The following is a 20,130-nucleotide window of genomic DNA, read 5'->3' as shown; positions in this document are numbered from 1 at the left end:
GCTCCAAAATCTCCTGGTAGACGGCTGCATTGACTTTAGACTTGATAAAACACAATGAACCAACACCAGCAGACGTCACAACACCCCAAATCATCACTGACTTCGGAAACTTCACACTGGACTTCAAGCAGCTTGGATTCTGTGCGCCTCCACTCTTCCTCCAGACTCCAGACCTTGTTTTCCAAATGAAATGCAAAATTAATTTATCTGAAAAGAGGACTTTGGACCACTGAGCAACAGTCCAGTTCTTTTTCTCCACAGCCCAGGTAAGATGCTTCTGACGTTGTCTCTGGTTCAGAAGTGGCTTGGTAGCCGTTTTCCTGAAGACATCTGAGCGTGGTGACTCTTGATGCACTGACTCCAGCTTCAGTTCACTCCTTAAGAAGCTCTCCCAAGTGTTTGAATCAGCTTTGCTTGACAGTATTCTCAAGCTTGCGGTCATCCCTGTTGCTTGTGCACCTTTTCCTACCCAATTACTTCCTTCCATTCAACTTTGCATTTAATATGCTTTGATATAGCACTCTGTGAACAGCCACCCCTTTCAGTAATGACCTTCTGTGACTTACTCTCTTTGTAGAGGGTGTCAATGATTGTCTTCTGAACCATTGCCAAGTCAGCAGTCTTCCCCATTATTGTGGTTTCAAAGAACAAGAGACCCTGAATTTATACTGTAGGGATTGTCATTTAATGAAACTCAAATATAAATATTCTAATATATTGAGATACTGTATTTTGACTTTCATGAGCTGTAAGCGCTAATCATCAAAATTAAAACAAACTTTTGAAATGTCTTTATGAATTTAAAATGTATATGAAAGTTTTACTTTTTGAAATAAGTTACAAAAAATTAAGTTTTTCACGATATTCAAATTTGAGATGTCTGTCTGTCAAAATTAGCACGTTAATGCAGGCGATTTATTTTTATAGTTTAACGCATTACAATTATTTAACGCCATTAACACAGTGGCGGAGCCTGGGCTGGCCACCCCACTCATAACTGCTAATTGTCTCCTTTTTTTCTTGATAAGAAGTGCCTTTATTCAGTCGCAGAACGTCTTTACGAGCACATCAAACAGGAGACGTTTCAGATGCGGGCTCCAGCTTCACTTAAGCGTCAGGCGCAAGTCAAACAAGCGTGGAAACTTTACTGTGCTCGCAGCGCGTGCTCTTCAATACACGCACAAAGGTGCTGGCGCACGCGCGCATAGCCTGCATTTCATATTAAATAGTCTGGGAATCTACGTCACGCCACGTTGAATTCCGCCATGTTTTAGGTCACGCTGAGGAGCGTACAGTGTAAACGCATGCAAATCACCACAGAAAAAAGCAGACCGTTTACTATTAATATTGCATACTCTTAGAATAAAACGGACTAATATGTAAATCTCTTTAAATAAAAAAAAAAATCGCTCTGTGGTTTGTCTGAGAGGCTGCAAATATTCATTATTCAGTCTCCTTCACTGCAGTGGTACTGATATAGGCTAACAGCTAAAACACTTTGGTTAGAGCAGCAAAACCATGGCTATTTTTTAAAGGGGAGAATACATAGCTAGATCTTAAACAGTGGATTGTTTAGCATTATCACAATTACCCAGTAAATCTGCTCAGTGTAAAGAATTTTATTTGTAGTGTGAGGGCTTACAGTTTAATGCAAATCACTGTATATATTAAATCTACAGAGATCAATTATTAAGCCATATCTTATTTGAGTTGTTACAGAGTTTGTTTAACTTTCAGCCGAGATCCGTAGTTAATGTAGACATTTTATAGGCTATTATTTTGCTTGTGATTCAAATTAAGACCACGTTGGAATGATGATCAAGGCTTACTGTATCGACATGGCGTTAATCAAAAGCAGAGGTATTTCATGCAGACATCGATAAGGGCTATGGCATCTATTAATGTCTGCAGGAAATAAACAACCAATCATAACATTGCATGCTCGTAAAGTCATGAAGTTACCAAAAAAGGCAATTAAAGCTGCCATAAAACTGCATGCATGTAATATATGAGTTATTAAGAACATGTCTCTGAAATGGTTTTGAAAACTATCCTGGAGCAGCCCAGCACTGTCTCCCTCATCTAACACACTCGATGCAACTCGTTAGTAGAGACTGAAATGGGTCCGACCTGAAATCAGTCAGAAAAGGTAGAGTTGAGAGAAAATCCGATGCATGTCAGATCCGCGTCATGTTCAGTAGTGGCACTTTAAGAAATAGAAGCCAAAATAACCTAATAACCAGCTGCTGTGATAACTGTTAAGCAAGAAAAAAAGAGGAAATCAATAACTTTTATAGTTTTAAGGATTCGTCTGTATTTAGTCTTAAATTTAGTGTTTGATAACTTTATTCAATTTCTGTCTGTTTCTGCTGAGGGGCACAGGTAGATAAATATGATATTTATTATAATGGGTTTATGTGAAGATTATTTTAAGTTCACTTAAAGTTATTTTTAAAGTCTAATATATGTTAAAATTGAAAGCTCTTAATGTAATGTTGAATGGCTATTGTCAATGGTTGAATATTAGGGGGATTTTTTATATAGGGAAATCAGTATTAATTGGTATCAGTGATACTAGCCTTCAGACATAAAAAAAAGATGCCAGTAAACAAATATTAAAAATATACTGTGTTTATATTGTTTGTACATTAATTTGAAGATTGAATGTGAAATTATTGCAATATAAAAGTATTGCAGTATCTCAACATCTTAGGCTGTAAAGGCAAGGACACATCCTGGCTATTTTAGATTAGTTTAGTTTATTATTTTATTTCTATTTCATTTTGAGGATGTTTTGAATCTCTCTCTTTGCTTCATGATTTCCTTGTAGATCTTTTTCTTGCCAATAAATTGGTTTGAACGATATATTAGTCTATTGTTTGGCCAATTGGGGATTGACCAATGACAGTAAATTATCCTTATGTTGTTTAACTTTTATTTCCTGCGCCGAACACAAAATAACATTTATCATAATGTCCAAGCTAAGACATTTCTATATAAATGTATAGAATGAGACTTACTTTGTTTCATGCCAGACAAAGTCATGCAGATTTGGAAAGTGATTAGACAATCTGCGTTTTTGGGCGAACCTATCCCTTTTACTGAAATCTTTACTTAACTTGATTTTTAAATGTTTTGGTGTGAATTCTGAAATATTAACACGCAAATCAGCCGTGTGGGCAGTTATTAGCTAGTGATGTGCTAAATATAATATTGTTAACACCAAGATGTAGTCATTTATTTTTTTTAATTGGAAATTAATACTATTATTTGGCAAAGATGTTTTAAATTAGTCAAAAAGTAACGCTGTAGACATTTTATTGTTAGGAAAGATTTTTTATATAAAAATGCTGTTCTGTTGAACATTTTATTTATCAAAGAACACTAAAGCATACATGTTTCTGCACCAGTCCTCTCTGTACAGATAAACTGGTTTGTTGGAGCATGTGTGGAATGCTGTTGTGAAAGCGTCGTACAGCAAAAGGTTAAGTCGTACCATGTCTGCTTGCGTCACTGTCTGCTGATGAGAGGCTGGTTGTGTGTGTGTGTGTGTGTGTGTGTTTTCACACAAAAGAACCTGTAATTTGTGGCAACCATATCTGACAGACTCATGATGGCACCCAGTTTTGGTACATCTCATGTACGTCATGTGTTTGTTAGCACCTCTGTGTGCATGACTGATGTCACCTAGCTCAATGAGGAAACAGCGTAAGCCTTTAATTAGCACATAACTATAAAACTGTTCAAAAAGATTGACTATAACATAACCCTGGGCGTAGATACGGGCGAGCTGAAGGATGCTTTTAGGTCTTGAATGAGGGAAGCCAACAATCACCTTGAAGTGATTGACAGAAAACAAGGGAAGGCGAGGAAAGTCATAAATGTTGTGTTTTGTGAGAGTATTAAAAAGTTACGAGTGTTGTTTATGATCTCATAGCAGATTTAAAGGGACAATTGCTCCATAATGAAAATTGGTATTAATAACTCAACCCATGTTGTTCTAAACTTTTGTTCTGCTTTTTTATAGCGTTACAAAAATGATGTGTGTGAGTTGTATAGACTTGTCCATCATAAAATCATTAATCACTAGTCATTTCTTTTTTGTTTTTTAAATAAATAGTTTTGTGTAAACTGTCTTAATACCTTTTATGAGCTATTGGCAGAGAAATAAGTCCTTTTTTTTAATTTTATTTTTATATTTTGCTTTTGCTATTTTATTCTTGCTTTTTTTACTTTTTTATACTTTCTCGTTTTAATTTATACTTAATTTAATACTTATTTTTTTTATATGCATTTCTTTTTCATACTTTATGCTTATTTTATTTTATAATTATTTTATAGCTTTTTATTTTATGCATAATGTATTTGTCTGTTAGGGGGGTGAGTAAACCACCAAATTTGTAATTTTGGGAGAACTGTTATTAATTTATTTGCATTCACATTAGGTCAGTGTTTGTCTCTCACTCTCTCTGTCCTAGACGCATGACCATAGAATAATCTGAAATCTGCAGTCGTCGGTCTCTGGTAGTGGTTTAACATTACAGTGGAGCTCGTACCGAATGTGACTTCCTCAGATGATATGGCCAAGTGATGTCACATTAGGAGAAATAATTTCGCTGTTAGAAACAACAGAGAAAGGGTTCTCATGTGGCGATACACAGTTTCTCCCTGTTTGATTTGGTATAATATTCTGCTGACCCAACTATATGCCTTTTTACTTGATATTGATGCTCACATTTATTAAAAACCCACACATGTGGTAGACGAGGCCTGATAAATCGTGCACATGCTTCGACAAATAGCGTGCAGGCAACTTAAACTCACAATACCACTCATTTGCTGCTGTTCTATCCAATTAAAACTAGTACAAAAAGTCATAATCTTCGCTGGACTTAACAGTGACAATGAACCAGATGTTTAAAATGCAGGAAGACTCTTTTAATGACTTTGGGAAAGAGGAAGCTGGTTTGTAGATCAGCTCGTGTTTGGAGTAGGAAGTGACCTCATTAGACGAGGAAGCTTCTGATGGGATTTAGAGTGTCAACTTTGAAACAAAACAATGCGTCATTTCTTTACGATGTTGTATTGTCTGCTTTTTGTCTGAATGTGGGCTTTGAAGCTCAGTTTTTAACTGTGGGCGACGTGTGTTTGCATCAGTGCCAGGAGCCTTTGATAAACGTCTTTCTTGTCTTATTTCTATGAGTTTATTATATTTGGGGACATCCACACAGATTCACACTTTCTCTTTCACTCTCATTCATTCATCTATTCTTGAAACGAAAGGTAAAAGCTTGCTGATTTCATGACGCTTGGAATAGAAGTGCTCCTCACCTGGTCACTGCTCCTATGCATGTCTATATCACTGTGTTTGTGCTTGTTCCAGAGACTTGCATTTTAGTGGTGTTTTTTCAAACTTTGCTCGTCAGGTTTGAATTTTTTTTTTTTTTTTTTAATGTTGAATTCAAAGTAAAATATTTTGAAGAATGTTCATGCTGCTCTTTCTTAATGCGGTGAATGCATACGGTTTCTGGTGGCTGACAAGCTCCAAAAAACAAACAAACAACCCCCCCCCCCCCCACAAATATAGTCCAAATGTCTCTCTGAAGTCATAAATTGCTATACAAACATTTGGGGTTTGTAAGTTTTTTATTTTTTTTATTTTATTTTTTTTTCTCTCTCTTCTCTTCTCATAAGTCTCTTATGCTCACCAAGACTGCATTTATTTAATCAAAAGTACTGTAAAAACGGTACAGTTGTGAAATATTAATTCAGTTTAAAATAATGGTCTTATGTTTTAATAATAAATGAATAAATAAATATACACATATATATACATTATATATATATATATATATATATATGTATATGTATATATGTGTGTGTATATATATATATATATATATATATATATATATATATATATATATGTGTGTATATGTGTATATATGTATATGTATATATGTATGTGAATATTTATTTGTAATAAACATTTTGTAATATTATGAAATATTTGCTGTCATTTTAGATTAATCTAATGCATCCTTGTTGAATAAAAGTATTAATTTTGAAAATTAATTAAAAAAATACAATAATTCTTACATCCCCCCCAAAGCAGTGTATACGTTAAAAAAAGAAAAATAGGTACATCACAGAAATTCTTGGTATGCACTTTCAAATTCAGTTCTTGCTGCTTTTTAAAAACACAAGAACCAAATGCATTTGCTGTCATTGACATCAAACCTGGAGCGTTACATCTGGATTGCCAAGTTTGAATATATGCTGATGCAGCTGTCATTTCAGAGGTACTGCTGACGGCTAGATTTTAATGAAAAAAGTGGTATCATACGGGTATTAAATGACATAAATGGTGATTTGCTTGAGCTATTTCTTTCACCTTTTTCATTATGGTATATTACAGCATATAGCACGAGCGTGGGAGCGGGTTTGACAAGCTTGAAAATTCTTTATAATGATACACTTCTCAAACAAGTGTCATTCAATCAAAACCTGCTTCACCCATCTATTATTAATCAAGCCATTACCTCAGTCTATTCTGCAGATCTGGCTTTAACACGCTGCTCTTGCCTCTTAAAGCATTTCCTCTGCAGTGTTACATTGGCCCTCAGAGTGTGTTTAATAAATGTGTATTCTCTGTCTCTCTCTCTCTCTCAGATCGTTGTGCGGTTGGTGGTGTTCTGTTGCATGCAGTGCAGTCATGGCCACAGCTATATCGTGACATAGAGGGACATGGTGAGTGCCTTTGTTAATGCATTCATGTCAAACAGCAGCTGCGATGTATTTATGTGTCATACACTACAATTCAGTATGACATGATCCTTCACAAATCACTCTAATATCCTGATTTGGTGCTCAAGAAACATTTCTTATGATTCTCTTTATTGAAAACGTGTGTGCTGCATAGTGTTTTTGTGGAAACATTTTCTTTTTCAGGGCTTTTTAATGAATAGAAAAAAACAACAACATTTATATGAAATAGAAACCTTTGGAACCAATGTGTTCGTCACTTTGAATCAGGTTAAGCCATTTTTGCTGCATAAAAGTGTTACTTTCTTTAAACTTGGGGTCACTTTACTGGCCCCAAACGTTTGAGCAGTAGCTGTATTAAAATGACAATGACCATTACAATTATATAGGTTCAGGACAGTTGATGTGCAGTGGTTTGGACTTGACATCCTTGACTGGTTCAAGATATGTGGTGATCATTGCAGCCATTGTTCATGACCTTCATTCACCAGGTGCACTGATTCAACAAGATGATAAAGCTCCAGGAATAGTTTGAGGGACAGTACGCTAGTTTACGTTCAGTAGTCATTCTGAGCTATGGATCCACCAAGGATGGATGGATATGATGCAGTCATGGATTGTGATTTAAGTTTGAGGTCAACAATTCCTGCCTCGGGCGTCTCTTCATCCTGGCCCTGCTGTGGTTATCAAGGCTAAACTGTGACCTGCAGGTTACTTAAACGGTGTCCTAAAAATGATGGCTAGTAGATATTCTACAAAAGTAACATGCTAACCGCATATTGCCCTTTAAAAGCAGAATTGATTATTATAATTAAGTTAAACCAATTTAATGTAGCCTTCAAGCAATAGTTAAATGATTAGAATAGTATTCACTGCATAATTATTAACTATAAATCATTTAATAAGGTCATGTAATATTGATTGGTTTGACTGAGAATGACCCTGTAATTAAAATAAGTTCCACCTTTAGTTTGTTATATTGTAGAGGACTTATTCAATCTAAGTTACCTACCTACTTTTTCTGTGTACTAAAGATTTTTATTTTTTTGGGTTTCAGCGTGTTATCCAGATACCAGTACTTTTGACATCCCTACTTGTGCATATAGTTCACCTTAGTTTTTCTAAAGTATAATTAAATTCTTAAAATATAGGTGTTATGGTGTGCATAGAGTAGATCAGAGGTGCTCGGTGCTGCTGCTGGAGATCTTGAGCTGCGTCTGTAATTAAACGCGCACCAGAAGGAGCCAATCAGGGTCTTTGGTTCACTTCTAAATTACAGTCAGGTGTGTTAGAGCAGATCTCTGCTAGAAAAGTCTGCAGGTGCAGAACCGAGTCCTTCTAGCTGATAAATAGACTAATTACGTGAAGTCACTTATCAGTTCATAAGTGTGCCGTATGTGTTTATTACCCGTCTCCGCAGCATCTCTTTGGTGTAAAACCGTTTCGTAACAAGGCATGATGTGATAAACCCTGTCTGTTCAACTTTTGAGCATCCGTGTTAATCTGAGTGTGAACCAGTGTGGCAAGCTATACTTTTAATGTGGTTAAAACGCACACCACTGTTTTGAAGCTGAGCTACTATAATGCTACTGAGAAATGTAGTTAAATTTAGTGTAGCTATGTTTGATTACTGTTATTTATAAGCTAATGTTTTAAATTCTGTTCTCAAATTTCATTTTTATTTTCGTTTTAGTACTTTTAGCAGTTCAGCCAGTAATTTAGTCACTTTCGGGGGTTTATTTTTATTTTTTTTGTAGTGTAATGTTTATTTCTTTTATTCAGTTATTTTTTTATATAAATTCAATTTTTACTAATACTAGGCAATGCTATATAAACATTATTTATGAACTGTTGTAGTATTCATTAATATTTTGAATTAGCATTTTTATATTTTCTTATTTAATGGGGAAGTCGTGGCCTAATGGTTAGAGAGTTGGACTCGTGATCCAAAGGTTGCGGGTTCGAGTCTCCGGCCGGCAGGAATTGTAGGTGGGGGGAGTGAATGTCCAGCGCTCTCTCCACCCTCAATACCACGACTGAGGTGCCCTTGAGCAAGGCACCGAACCCCCAACTGCTCCCCGGGCACTGCAGCATAAAATGGCTGCCCACTGCTCCGGGTGTATGTTCACGGTGTGTGTGTGTTCACTGCTGTGTGTGTGCACGCGTGATGGGTTAAATGCAGAGCACGAATTCCGAGTATGGGTCACCATACTTGGCTGAATGTCACTTCACTTCACTTCACTTCACTTAATTTTTGTCATACAATTTTTTTTTTTTTTTTTTTTTTTAATTCCGTTTTAGTAATTTTTGTACTTCAGCGTTTTATTTCAGTTAGTTGCCAATGCAGCATTTCTTAAGTTCAGGTTTTTAATCTAATGTTTGTTTATTTTTTTCAGCTTTATTTTAATAAACAAACACATTTTAATCATTTTAGTTAAGAGATGGATCACTCAAAAATTAAAATTGATGTCTTCTTATATTCACCCTCAAGTTGTTGCAAACCTGGATGAGTTTCTTTTTTCCGTTGAACACAAAACAAGATATTTTGAAGAATGATGGTAAACAAACAGTTCATGGTAGCCATTGACTTCAATAGTTTGGGAAAAAAATTACTCTGGAAGTCAATGGCTACCGTCAACCGTTTGGTCATTTCTGGGTGAACTATCTCTTTACAATAACGACACAGCTTTTCATTACTGCCATCACTGTTTATAACGGAGACATTTTGTTGATAACACAGTTTAGCCCATATATTGCACATCAAATTTGCCTGGTGATTTTTGTTGCATGCTTTCAGTGTACACAGAGAAAGTTATGTGTTTGCCTTTAAGCACACTACAGTATGTTTACTGGTTTGTCTGAAGCGTCTATATATGAAAACACACTTGTGTAGCTCAAGTCTGGTGCTAGCAATGCAAAGGTCATGAGTTCGATTCAAGCAACCCAGTGTATAGTTTGACTGCACTGCTAGTTGTTTTATGTAAAAGCGTCTGCCGAATGTCTAGATGCCTAGTCGGTCTGCGACGGCCCTGCAGTTGTTTTATAATCTACAATTGACAGGCAGATCTGCTTGTTTGTGTCTTTGTCACTGTAGGCACTCGGCCAAAGCAGACGGTCAGTTTAGACTTGTTTCCTATGGATTATTAGTGCATTATAAATGGGATATGCATATGTCTGGCCTTTTGTATTTTTTTTTATTAAGAAGGAATGAAGACATTTCTGTGTAGCCATCTAACTCTGAGCGGTTCAGATTGATGGATTTTATGTCGACTGTTTGTTCTGGCTGCTATATCCAGCCGTAAATCATGCTAGCTGTCTCTTTAGCTGTCTTTATTGTATTAACAGAAGCTACGTCTAATAGCAATATAATACCAGTTTCATACGCTGTCTTTATTGGTAAAGACTAGGATTTGGGTACGGAAAACCACAGCTCACATTAAACGACAACTTAAGTGTGTGCATGCGTTTGTTTATTTTTTCCACCCAAAGGCAATGGCTTTCAAGGTTATAGAAGCTCTTTTTGTCTGTGTGAGGAAAAATGAGAGATCCTTTTCACCATGATGCCGCACGCGTGTGTGTTCGGGCCCACACGTCTCCTACACACATGCACACTCTCTTTATGATTTATAAGTGGGAGTATACAGCCCTTGAGCTATGCAAAATGGAAATGGAGTTTAGGAAGCTTTGCTTTAACTGAATAAGGGTGGCAGGACCTCTGCTGTAAACAGCCCATTACACAGTTCATATAGTCATTTAAGCCTCACGGCTCTGTGGCGTCCAGTGCGGCTGTCTGTGTGCCCCATGCACCTCCTGCTATTTTTCTATTTGCCTGTTTGCGTTCCTGATGATGCCCCGTAGCAGCACCGATGGCCGGCCGCATCCCGAGTACCTTGATACTGCTGCGCCAGTTTGGAGGTAATGGATTGTGAATGGGCTTGATCCACTTGTGAAGCTTCTCCGTCTTCCTATTTCTCCAGCCTTTTGACAATATAGCATATGTTCACCAATAATACATAGAAAAAAATATCTAGGAACCTTTTTTTTATTTTTCAATTTAATTGTTAAATTATTTATTTTATTTTCAAAATATTATAGTGTGAATATTCCCAGTCTTTTCTTTCTCTGCCTCGAGCCTTTTTATATATCTATATGTTGACTAATAATAATAATAATAATAATAATACATAGAAAAAGATGTATGTAGGTACTTTTTGCTTTTATTTATTGAAACATTAGCACATTTGTTTTTATTTTCAAAACAGTATAGTGTGAATATTTCTTTCTCTTCCTCTAGCCTTTTAAAATATATCTATATATTTACTAGAAATTATGCATAGGGAAATATATATGTAAGTACTTTTTGCTTTTATTGAAACAATAACACTGTGTTTTTCAAAGTTTAGTTTTTTTTTTTGTTTTAAATATTCCCAGCCTGCATTGTTGAAGCTGTGATTTTCATAGTTATTTGATATTTCATATTAATTTAAATTGGTGTATTAATATGTATTTATTTCCTCAGTCTAGCCCAGAGTTCACTGGATATCTTGTCACACTGGCCACTGTTTTCGTTTTTTCTTGTTCCCACTCGCTCAAGGCTGGACAGGAAGTGTAAGAGCGTTCTGGAATGTTTGTCCATTTTTGAGAAGGAAGTGGAAATGTCTGAGCTTGAATGCATGTGCGTTCTCTTTCCTTTTTATAGCTTCACAAGTTCAAGACTCATTCCAGGCTTCTTGGATTGGATGTTAACTTTTAGAATTTTTTTGTTTTAGTTCTCAAGTCAACATGAGATCAAAATAGACGCAAATCATTTTGAATTTTTAAAAATGTATCAATGCATGTTTCAAAGAAAAAAAACCTGAGAAAAAGCAACTGTTTATTTTTTTTAAAGCAAACACCAATCCATGTTGACCTTTTAATACCATTCCATTGGAAATGTAGTAAACCTACGTTATAGCTTTAAGTGCACATGCATTGTAAATCTTGGCGCGGATTGGTGGGTACGGGTGTGTTTTTGAGGCTGTTGTAGAACCAGGACCTGTCGGTTGGGGTTGCCTTGGCAATGGTGTTTGTGGGTGTGCATGCATGAAGAGAAATGTCTGTGGCGGGCTGGAGAAGGCTTGACGGCCATGCTGCTGCCGCTGGACGCCATTAGAGCTCTGCACCGGAGCAGCGCACCGGCCTCTCACACGGCGAACGCTGAAATGTGAGAATGTCAGTATGCAAGTGTGGATTCAGGAGGAGAGAGAGAGGGGCCATGCAAGGAAACCACGCTTTAAATGACAAAAAATGAAATGGCTGCCTCGGTTGACATCCTTGTTTCTCTTTGCTTTTTACTTTTTGTGATATTAAACCGATACGCTACCGTTCAAAAGCTTGAGTTTGGTGCAGGTTTTTTTTTTTTTTTTAAAGAAAATTAATCGTTCTATTCAATGATGAATTAATTGAACAAAAGTGACAAAAACATTTGTTACAATTTCTATTTTTAAATTCATCAAGAAATCCTGAAAATAACATTTTTCCAAAACAATATGAAGCAGCATAACCGTTTTCAATATTAAGAAATGTTTCTTGAGCAGAAAATCAGAATGATTTCTGAAGGATCATGTGACACTGAAGACTGGAGAAATTGCTAAAAATTCAGTTTTGCATTACAGGAATAAATTACATTTGAAAATATATTTTTGCAATAATATTTCACAATATTACAGTTTTTATTGTATTTTTACTCAAATGGTCCGCATAAGAGACTTACTAAAAAAATGATTTTAAATAAATATCTTCACATTCACATGCCTTACTTTTACTTGAAATATGTCAGCAATATGCTTTGATGTTTTAAATTGGATCGCATTTGGGTTTAGATGGTGTGTTTGAAAATATTATAATAAACTTTGAAAAATTGTGTAGTTTACCTGAATTCATGTGATCTAAATAAGAGTTAATAAGCATTTGAATATGATTGTTTTTCTTTAACTATGATCAGACCTTTTTTTCGTTTATGGGTTTAGTTTACATTTGTATTAAATCCCTGAAATGGAGTCTTGGTGTTGAGTTAGCACTGTCTTTCAGGCCGGGAGGGAATATGCGAGATGCTTACATCATTTGAGTGTCTTGGAAGCTGTCCTGAATATTTTCTGGATGACGACGCAGTCTGACACTGCAGCTTTTTGAGAGGGTTCTCATATCTTATGAAAGCTAGGTTTTGCACAAAGACGGAATCCCGCTACATGTTAACACACTCATTTACACACGGAAGCACTAGTACACCCTGAAAGACAAACTTGATCATTCCCACTCCTGTGATTTTTGTACATTACTGTGGAGCGTAAAGAATTCTAGTCACTTATCAGTCGAGTTGTCGACTCACCCACAGCTGTTTCTGTTCGAGAGATCTGGGTTACAAGGTGGTGCATATTATGTGCTGCTTGCGCTTTCTTTCTCTTTCTACACTTGTAATCTGAATTTCTTTTACATTTATTATTTACTTTCAGATTTAACATCAGATCTGGGCTTTGGTAATCATATATGCTACCGTTCAAAGGTTTGGGGTTGGTAAGGGTTTTTTGGAAAAAGTCTCTTGTGCTCACCAAGGCTGCATTTATTTGATCAAAAATTCATAGTTTTATCTCTATTACTATTTACAACAACTGTTTTCTATTTGAATATATTTTCAAATGTAATTTATTTCTGTGATGCAAAGCTGACTTTTTAGCATCATTACTCATGATCCTTCAGAAATCATTCTGATATGCTGATTTTCTGCTCAAGAAACATTTCTTATCAATGTTAAACTGTTGTGCTTAATGTGCTACTAAACATAACCTTAACCCTTGTAGTTACCTTATACTACCCAATACCAATTTAATACTACCATATAAATACTAAGATTATATTTATACTACCTTTCTTGGTTAAGTACACTGTAAGTATGCATACTGTAAAATAAAGTGTAACTGTCTTTTAGACAAAAATATACTGATCTCAAACTTTTTAACAGTTTATGTGCGGTGTAGCTTTCATGCAAAAAGGTGAATGTATTCATCCTAATTTGAGAGCAGTAAGGGAGAAAATGATACCAATTGGAAAGCGCAACGGTTCGGACCAAGATTAGCAAGTCAAAGTATTTCAAATCCAAGTACATCATGAGACTGACTTTTGCTAAATGTTTCAAGGTATTGTCCAGTTGGTTATTTCCACACTTGGTTCCATCCATTTCATGCTTGGATTTCTAAGTTTTCCGGTCCTATTACAGAGCCTTGCATGATGGTTCTCCTCGCTTTAACTGTGTCCTCAGCATGATGTTCTTTTGCAGACAACAAAATCCACCAGCGAAATGTTTTCAGTCTATCACACGCCTCCATCCGAGATGTTACACGACCACTTGTTTTCAACAAATCGTTCTTTTGGTGGCCTTCAGTCTGACTCTTCAGTGAGTTTTGGATGATGGCCACTGCCTGGCAGATTCACAGCTCCACATTTTCTCACCTTGAACTTCAGTGTTTTGGAGAATATGCAATGACTTGAAACTTGCTTATTCTTGGCGTGACTTTTTTTTTTTTTTTTTTTTTTTTTTTTTTTTTTTTTTTTTTTTTTTTTTTTTGAGTAATTTGACTTGGATGTGTTAGTAATGTTGCTTGGTTTTCATGGTGTTGGAACTTGGTATGGATGTTCGTAGCCACTTCAGGTTATGGAACATATCTGCACAGGTGGACAAACAAGTAAACATGAGACTTGGACTTAGTTACTTCAGAGCTAATGTAGATGTGGCGATGCAATGAAGGAAAGTAGACTTTATGCACTACCATTTACCTACTTGTATGCAAGAAATTAGAATTTTTATTCAGCAAGGATACATAAAATTTATCAAAAGTGACCATAAAGACATTTATAATGTTGCAGAAGATTTACATTTAAAATAAATGCTGTTCTTTTGAACTTTTCTTTTTAAAAAATCCTTGGGGAAAAAAAATGCAGCACTGTTTGCATACAAATAACATGTTTCTTGAGCAGCAAATCATCATATTATAATGATTTCTGAAGGATCATGGAGTAACGACGCTGAAAATTCAGCTCTGCATCACAAGAATAAATTGTTTTAATTATATTCAAATAGAAAACGGATATTTTGAAAAACTCTTTTAATTAAATGCATAATAGACTTATTTCAAAAACCATTTTAAAAATCTGACTAAACTAACTGTTCTTGCTTGTTTGTTTGTGTTTAGTGTGGCCAGGGGCTGTGAGGGCTCCTCGGGGAGACTCCAGACAAACCCACACAGAGAATGCTGGAGGTGCAGGAGGAGAGACCAGCAGCAGCAGCCACAGCCACGGCAACCACCGCAGCTACCGGAACCACAGGAAACGCTTCGGGCAGGAAGGAGAGGGCCAAAGAACGGCAAGAGGAGGGCCAGGACTGCAGCAGCCCTGTCGCAACCCCCAATACCGGGCCCCGGAGCACCCGGGCCAAAGCTACGCCCACCTCTACACATACACACTCCCACACACATACACACACCCCCAGTCCCCACCAGCACTCTACTGCTCCTGCCTCTGTCGCACTGGGACTGACGTCAATGCATTCCAGCAACCCCAAAGTGAGGACCTCTCCATCGGCTAACACTCAGAGGTGAGAGAACTGTACATGTGTACGAACTATTCCTTGAAACCAAAGTTTTATTAGTTTTGTACTGTTATATGTATATACATATACGCTACAGTTTGAAAGAAATTCATATTTTTATTCAGCAAGGATGCATTAAATTAATAAAAAGTGACAGTAAAGACATTCATGGTTTCTATAAAAATATTAAGCAGCTGTTTTCAACATGTCACCGTGTTCTTTGCGTTCCACTTGCACCTGTGTCTTTTGCAGCTTCTCATACATAACGTGGTGTAGTCATGAGGTGCTAGTTCAAATATAAAAATGCTTCTACAAAAAACTGTCTTCTGCAGATATGGTCTTGTTTAGGGTTCTGTGCCTTTGTGCATACGGACATCTGACTACTAAGTAGGGGTTGTGTTTTTCAGTAATAGTGTGCACCCTTAATTTACAGAGAAAAGAAGGTCAGGGAAACATCTCCATACAAGTTCTTTGTGCATTTTTTCTTTTTTCTACGTTACATTGCACTTTGTTAGAAAATCTTTATTTACTATTTATTCAAGTTTTTTTTTTTTTTTAAGGAATCTAATATTTTGAGTTAATTTCCATGATCTAAATATTCATAAGAATCAAAAGTTTGTTGTCATTTGAAAGTGTGTAGGCTGCCTTGCGTTATTACGCCATTATATTATGATTTATATATTCAGTGGCATTAAATGGTCTTAAAATGACAACAATATCACTTATCCCAATTATTTCTGGGGATATATAGAATAAGAATATATCTCTGATGTCATATAGCCAACTGATTTTGGAAAATATGTAGTATTAGATATCCCTAATTTGAATAAATTATCAAAATTGTTATTTGTTTCATCCCTAGTTTTATTTCCCTGGGTAAAATGCCTTAACAAACAATTTTCATGCAGTCAGACACAATTGCGGATACTATTAATTCACCACTATCTTATATTAAACCATTCTTAAATGTATGAGGAGTAGTTGTTGTTTTAATTTCTCCCTAATGGAGATGCACCACACCAGCGAATCATTTGCTGCCCACTTACTCGCAATTCCCACCCTCCTTATGGCCATTGAGCTGTCTCTTATAGACAGGAAACCAGTGCGAGCTGAAGTAACTGCGGCAAAATTGCAGGGCAAACTGTGTCCTAAAGGCAACGCTGGACCTGGAAAGCTTCCAGAACCTCATTGAGCATTTGAGAAACTGACCCACTTCAGCTCAGCCAGCGCATATACATCCCGCCCTGCTGGACGTTGGTTTCAAAATGGCTGCTATTGCTGATTCACAGATCTGGAATTGGTTAAGCAGTCGGCAGCGGGGCTCCTGGGAGTCCTTCAGTGAACGCGATGGCACATAGCCTAATCACAACCCATTCTGTATATGTTTGCGGCGGCTGTCCAAAGCGTTTGGACTTTCTCTGAATGCTGGAAAATATTTTGCATTGTGCACAGAGCTCTGAAACATGGCCTGTTAAACCGGTACCTCACTTTTGGAAAGCAGTTTGTGCTTTCAGGCTGGCATTAGCATCCAATATGGAGGCAAAATGGACAAGAATATGAGTTTTACTGCCAAACTCAAAGGCGTCCAACAATGACCAGCCCTTACCGTTGGCGTGTAACTGGTTTCCCTGGTAACCAGGCACTGTGGACCCATTGCTTTGGGTATGGATGGAGGCTAGCTTGTGGGAGATCTGGTTTGACGAGTTTTGATTAAATATTAACCTGGCAGTCAGTCAACAAAGAACAGGCTAGGACAGAAGGTCACTGAGAGTACTGTAATTGCGTCACCGGAACACGTCAAGATTTCTCTCCTATTATCGAATGGCATGTTTTCAGGGTGTGGTGGCTGCAATCGGTCAGTCAGCTGCGAAGATAGGACTCATTCGTCTCCACTTTTTCATTTTGGCCTAAGTTGTATTCTTTACTAGAGAAAGGGAAGTTAATAGGATTCTGCTGGTTTTCCACAGACAAAGTGGAAATGGCAGAAATGTTTGTTTTCTAAGATCTTGTTTTGTGTTACTGATGTTGCAGCATATGGAACTATTGAGTAAATGTTTTTTTTTTGTCTTGAAGGTATTATGAATTGGATACAATCTTGCTGTGACGGTTATAAATTTATAACTCCAAATATGCAATAAAAACATAAATAGCAACCTAGCAGAATTTTTGTTTTTAAAGAAATCTATTTTATTCAGCAAGGTTGCATTTAATTGATGCACTTGGCAGTGAATATTTTTTTTCTGAAATATTTACTGAAATCCTAAAAAAAAGTATCACGGTTTCCACAAAAATATTAGGCAGCACAACCTGTCTGTGATTTATTAAAAAAGAGCCATAAGCACCAAATCAGCATATTATAATGATTTCTGAAGGAACATGTGACACTGAAGACTGGAGTAAAGATTCGAAAAATGTGGCTTTGCATCACAGGAATAAATAACATTTTAAATGTATATATTAAATATAGTTTAACTGTTTAAATGTAATATTTTGCAGTATTACTGTTTTCACTTTGTTTTTGATCAAATGACTTTTGAAATAAGTCTGAATAAGTTTGAACTAAGTATTGATTAAAAATCATACATACCCGAAACCTTTGAATGGTAGTGTACATTTTTGTTAAATATCTAAGAAATATTAAAAAGTAAAGCATTTTCAGCACAGTGTGCAATGCTAAAGTTCAAATTATCACAGAAAATTACACATTAAAGCTTGTAACACTTAAACGCATGATAACACCATGACACATAATAAACAAATGCAAGATGTAGTGATAAGGCAAGTTAATTACCTTACCATTAATAGGCCCCAAATGCTCTCGAATTTGGACATTGTTGACTACTTTTAATATTAAATAACTGTTTGATTTGAAAAATATTTAAATGTTCATTTTTGTATTTGTTCAGCAGTGCCAGTGGGGTTTTTTAATGCTGAAATTATTGATCTTGACCATCCAAACTGTGTGCCCTGGGTCAATCTCACCCATTTTTCCTTTGGCTTTTCTCAGCAGTCCGAAATCCAAGCAGGAGGCCATGGTGAGGTCGCCACCCGTGATGTCCCCCTCCAGCGCCGCACAGATGGACTCCAAACTGCCCAACCAGGGAAAGCAAGGGGGCGCCGGCAGCCAATCACAGCCGTCTCCTTGTGACCCCAAGTCGCTGAGTGGAAGCCACACACCCAAAGGTCCCCAAGGCCCCATAGGGAGTATGGGACTCAAAAATGGACAAGGCCTGAGCTCAGGCAATGGGGCAAAAGGCAAGAATAAAAGAGAGAGAAGCACTTCAGTGGAGTCATTTGAACAAAGGGATACAGGAACGCCAAACAATGAAGGGGACCAGAAAGGTAAAATAAATTTTTTTTTTTTTTCATATGCATTTTGAATTATGAAGCTGGTTCTTTTGCATTCATAATGTATCATTCATTGAAGGGATAATTTACTACTATGGTTTTAGATGAAATCTAGTGTGGTTTTAAGCATCTCCAGTATCTTGCATAACTATATCGGTCAGGTAATTTTATTGAGCGGTGGCATGATGTGCAGTTATTTTTGTACCTCTGAATAGTATGATCATCCTGTGCCACAGAGTGATACTATTACCACCTTGCTTTGACATTGAATGGACATCAGTTTTGTGCATTAGGCCCATTATCAGGAAATAGAGCGGTTTTTGCTTTAAATGTTGTTTTTTCCCTTTTTGTTTCATTTATTCATTTAAAAAAAACAAAAAAACAAGAAGTAATATTTGTCTCACCTCAGGTCCATGTACTGTAGCGCTGTAACCTGCATAATGCAATGAGATTAGTGGTCAGCCAGGTTGTTGTTGTTGTTGTTGTTATTATTATTATTTAATGGCCAAATTTTAAAGTACTACCTCCATTGCTTAAAATGTGGTTGTAGCCTTTCAAAGTACAGTAGTTTTTAATTTATCATCGCTAACCCTTAAGCGCTAGGCTACATTATGCAGCCCTCTCACAGTTGGGAATTATTTTACTTACAAGTTTGGTAGTATCTGGTTATTTTGTTGCTACCTTGTAATAAATCACACATGATAATTGGATGAATTTACATCACATAGAGGAAAAATGAATAAACTTGATAATTATGTATTTTGCTTGACGGGGCAAATCCAAGCAAACGTGATAAAATACTGATCAAGAATGCAAGATAGTCTTTGTTTTTGTTTTTGTTTTTTTGTAAATATCACATGATGGTCAAAAAGAAACTTTCAACAAGATGCAATGAAAAATGAATGTTAGAAATATAAATAGAAAGGTGCAGAGTTGTGACATTGGCAATAGTAATAACTTATTTATAATGGCTGAATTACACAGACTGTATGTTATGGGAACAGGCATAGCATGATGTCCAGAGAATGACCCATTAATGTCCTGGTTCTTTTGTTGTGAATTGTTTAATAATAGTATGCTTTAATGTAGTGCTGGGATACCATTTTCATATGGTTCTGGATGCACATTCTGTTTTCTTTTGTGTCCATATATAGAATATGGCAAAGCTCCATTGGCAATGACCTTTAAATGGCCCATGATGCTAACATGCACCTTATCCCAAGGGCCACACATTTTCGCTGGTTTTCTTGTCTCGTGTATGCGTTAGTTCGTTTGGCAGGGTTGCACTGAGGGCTGTAGTGGTGCATGAAGACATTCACACCCCTGTATGTTTTCTAGTGGCAGCATCACAGGATAGGCCTGGTTTAGGAACGCCAGGGAACAAACCATTTGGTTTG

General features: G+C 36.5%; 1 protein-coding gene across 1 annotated transcript in view; it reads left to right on the top strand.

The window, feature by feature from the left end:
* Positions 1 to 20,130, top strand: part of bcl9 (BCL9 transcription coactivator) — a 42,971-nt gene that overhangs the window by 14,051 nt on the left and 8,790 nt on the right. Inside the window, exons 3-5 of the mRNA XM_079424219.1 lie at positions 6,673 to 6,750; positions 14,991 to 15,391; positions 18,393 to 18,727. Coding sequence (XP_079280345.1) covers positions 15,048 to 15,391; positions 18,393 to 18,727 — 679 coding nt within the window. The 5' untranslated portion in view covers positions 6,673 to 6,750; positions 14,991 to 15,047. The remainder of the gene's footprint in view (positions 1 to 6,672; positions 6,751 to 14,990; positions 15,392 to 18,392; positions 18,728 to 20,130) is intronic.

The sequence above is a fragment of the Barbus barbus genome (assembly GCF_936440315.1).
Source record: "Barbus barbus genome assembly, chromosome: 8".
Lineage (NCBI taxonomy): Eukaryota > Metazoa > Chordata > Actinopteri > Cypriniformes > Cyprinidae > Barbus > Barbus barbus.
The sequence above is the reverse complement of the archived record's forward strand: the minus strand, read 5'-3'. Positions and strand labels throughout refer to the sequence as shown.